The sequence below is a fragment of the Cyprinodon variegatus genome, unplaced genomic scaffold (genome assembly GCF_000732505.1).
Source record: "Cyprinodon variegatus isolate N-32 unplaced genomic scaffold, C_variegatus-1.0 Scaffold1644, whole genome shotgun sequence".
Taxonomy (NCBI): domain Eukaryota; kingdom Metazoa; phylum Chordata; class Actinopteri; order Cyprinodontiformes; family Cyprinodontidae; genus Cyprinodon; species Cyprinodon variegatus.
Genome location: NW_015152097.1, coordinates 13,927 through 17,491, shown reverse-complemented (window position 1 = coordinate 17,491; position 3,565 = coordinate 13,927). Strand labels below are relative to the sequence as shown.

General features: G+C 48.5%; 1 protein-coding gene across 1 annotated transcript in view; it reads right to left on the bottom strand.

The window, feature by feature from the left end:
• The window catches only part of LOC107104189 (forkhead box protein O3-like), an 8,386-nt gene extending 7,010 nt beyond the window's left edge, over positions 1-1,376 (bottom strand). The window contains exons 1-3 of the mRNA XM_015404133.1: positions 1,301-1,376; positions 802-856; positions 241-436 (exon numbers count right to left, since the gene is read on the bottom strand). Of these exons, the coding sequence (XP_015259619.1) occupies positions 241-436; positions 802-856; positions 1,301-1,376 (327 nt within the window). The remainder of the gene's footprint in view (positions 1-240; positions 437-801; positions 857-1,300) is intronic.
• Positions 1,377-3,565: the final 2,189 nt, after the last annotated feature.

Here is a 3,565-nt window from a genome sequence, read left to right as displayed (position 1 = left end):
GAGCTATAGAAATAAAGTGAATAGAATCCTGTAAGTTAGTAACTGGACGCACTCAGCTGGTTTCAATCAGATGGAAACTTTTGCTCAGTTGGTGGAATCATCCATAAAGTGACGTGTTCAAAGTGAAATGGAAAAGAAAATGTTTGTTTTCACAGTTAATGAGGAGCTCAGCTGCTGATCCACCATCGCTAACGTAACGGAGCAGCTTTATATCGTTGAGAAGATCCATCGTTTTCTCACCGCCTCAGCCGGCTGATCCTGAACAGTCAGACCTGCTGACATGTAACGGTTGGTGAACACAGCGAACCAAAGACACAACCAAATCACTTCATTCTGTCCTGCGCTGTGGGGGGCCATGTTTGGCCCCTCAGACAGGGGAGGGACCTGAGTCCTACTGACACGGTTCAAAACGCCGGCTGCAGGTTTCACACCAAGCCTGATGGCAGATAAAACAGGTTACAGTCAGAGAGAAGAGCGGCTAATGGCTGCCGTGTTTCCAGCAGCTCCTGGCGGGTTCACATCTCTGCTGCATCCAGCCTGTTTTCTGTAGAGAAGCAGCCGTTCCAACAGCATGGCTTCCAACAGGTAATTTCCACCCCTCCTCCACTCCAATCACAGCTCTCACTGCACTCTTCACAGATGTGGAAATTGGATTTTCAGATTTGCATGTGGCTCTTTTCTGGCTTTAAACATTGGGTTGACAAATCTGCACATCTCAGCGCCGGCAGAGCGAACATGGGGAGGGAGACGCAATCAAAGCTGAGCTGAATGATGTCGGCGTGCCAAAGAGGCCACCGGCACCCGGTGATCTGAGAGCGGAGCCCTGACAGGCTCCTCTGCCACGCGGCGGCGATGGCTGGGTGTAGCCATGGCAACAGCATACCCCAACAGAGGTAGACGTGAGGAGGGGGGGGGGGACTGTTTGCTGCAGGCAGCTCCAAACAGCCTTTTATCTGCGTCTGTCAGATTCCTGCTCCAATCCACCAGGGAGGCTCAATCACAAGCAGTCCCAGCGCCTCCGTACCTGAACCCGGCTCTGATTGGCTGCTCTGGGTGTGGATGGGGGGGGCAGACTTTCTCTAGGCCAACAATTAAACAGCAGACTGCTCCTCCGTCTCCTGCTGCTCTGTTGAACAACGTCAGGTTAGCATGCCTAAACTAACGACACAGCTTAGCTCCGGTTCTGGTTCTGGTTGCTGCTCAATCCTGACGGACCACAGGTGGTTCCGGTCTTTGTCTTTCTACTGCCCCAGGCCGGGCCGACCCCCCCCTCTGTTTTCCCTAAGACCACCTCCCCCACCTGGCGCCTCATTAGCGTACGATGAGCAGTCAGGGATCCTCTGCTGCAGGGTTTCCAGGGCTGCTGCCTCCCCCATTCAGGCCCCTTCAGTCTAACCTTCTCCAAAAGGTGCTGCTGATTCCTGGGGGGCTGATTCTTTGAGCCGATGCTGGCTTTCATTTCTCCATTTAAAACATTTAAAAATAACTAAATCAAAACAGATGTCAGACACGTCGGTATTTCAAAAAAAGCAGATCATTGTCATAGAAGGCTGCTTAGCGCACCGCGTAACGGTTACTGTGAACCGATGGCGATTCACGGATAAAATGCTAACTAGCTGATATATGGCCTACCTGGCATCACCGTCCCGCTAGAGGCAGAGTTAATGTTCTCATGATGCATCTCCAGCTTCCCTGGAGCTCCAGGAGAGCATGCGCTATATTATTGATATTATTAAACTCGTAGGAGCAAAACATTCGGAAGCTAACAGTTCCCAGTTTAATAAACCAGCTTGTCTGACGGTTTCAGATGAAAAGACTAAATGTTTTTATCAGTTTTTCTTTGTTTGAGGTGAACGTTATTAAAGGCAAAGAGCATAACCTTAAACCCCAGGATAGTTCTGTGACTTTATCACCAGCATCCATGTTCCTCTGGTTGCTCCATCAGACCACATGGTGCTGAGCTCCACCTTCTACCCTTCAAGCAGGCCTCATTCACTGCATTATTGATATTTGCAGCCCCTTTTTATTCTGGGTAACCCAGCTAACACTAATTATTCTGTATTACAAATGAGCTTGTCAGTGTTGCATAGCAACAGGAATGAAGTTAGGCTTTAACTGCTTCCTCCAGTTATCGTTTAAACGAAGCTCTGTGTGGAGCAGACAGACCTGAGCGTAGAAAGACACTGAAGATGTCTTGAACTACATGAAGGAGCCTGCAGGGGGCAGTAGAGAAGAACGGCTTCTGAACCCAGCGGGACCCAATAGCTAGAGGAAGGAGGACATCAGCGGAATGGAAGGCGTCATTTTAAGGAAACCCAGAATCCGAACCAAAAGCAGGGAAACCAATCCTAACAAAACCGCTTCTTCTGCTGTTAGAGCAGAACTGGCCTCTGACCCGGCCCACACGGTACCGATGACACACACATTCATATCAGCTCTTCCTGTAGAACATCATGTTTCATAAAGTGACCAGGAAACAAACACACGCTCACATATCCCACTATCCTTACGAGGACTTTCCATCGACTTTCCCTGATTTCTCATTGATTAAAATGCCCTCACTTTAACCCACAAACCCAACAATACCGACACATTAAAGACAATTCACAGCTCAGTCCTAGATGTGACCGCTGACCCTAAAACAGCCGTTCCCTTCATGGTCTCCAAGCATCAGGCCCCACAAGGTGGTGTTTTTCATGAAAATAGGCCCCACAATCTGTTAAAAACAACAACAAACACACAGACAACACCTTCCACCCCTGAACTGGCAATCATCCTTAATCCCTCTCCAGCCTGAGTAATCCCCGCCAATCCCTGGCTAATCCTGGTTAATGCTGGGCACTCCTCAGCTGGATTCACCCTGAAACCACGGAGACAGTGCAGCGATTGGTGGGAGGGTGCTGACACACAGTGGGCACGGCGTTTGATGGACATAATTGGTCAGACTTTTATCGAAAGTAAAAAAAAAAAAAAAAAACAGGCTTTGACCATCTTCACGCTGGGTCCAGACTGACCCCCTGATTGCTGTTTGTCCTCTCTGTCGTCACGGCACCAGGGAAGAAAACATGTTTTCAGCAGAGCTGGAGTCCACTTGCTTTACTGAGGGAACCACCAAATCATTCTACTGATTCAAAAACAAAATAAAGATCCGCCTGAGGCAGTGAACGCATCAATGAGGTTCATCCCACAGCGCCAGGAGAAGGAGGAGTCATCAGACCAAGCAGCTCCACTCAAACCCAGTTAGCTTAGCACTTCTTCACCCTGGTTCCACCTAAAGCTGCTGCTCAACTCCTCTTCTCACATCTCAAATACACTCATCGCATCATAACCGGGCTACTGGGTTCAGGTGTATCTTCCAGTCTTTGACCTGAAGAACCAAAATCCAAAGCAAAAGGTTCATTTCAACTCAGTTTATTTCTATTGTGCCAATTTACAATACATCACCTCAAGGCACTTTCCAGTTCCCCAGATCATCCAGTCAGATTGATTCAAAGTTTCTATCTAAGGAACACGATCAGATAGATCAGATTTAAACCAGTCTAGTGCTGTTCCTTTAATTCCAACA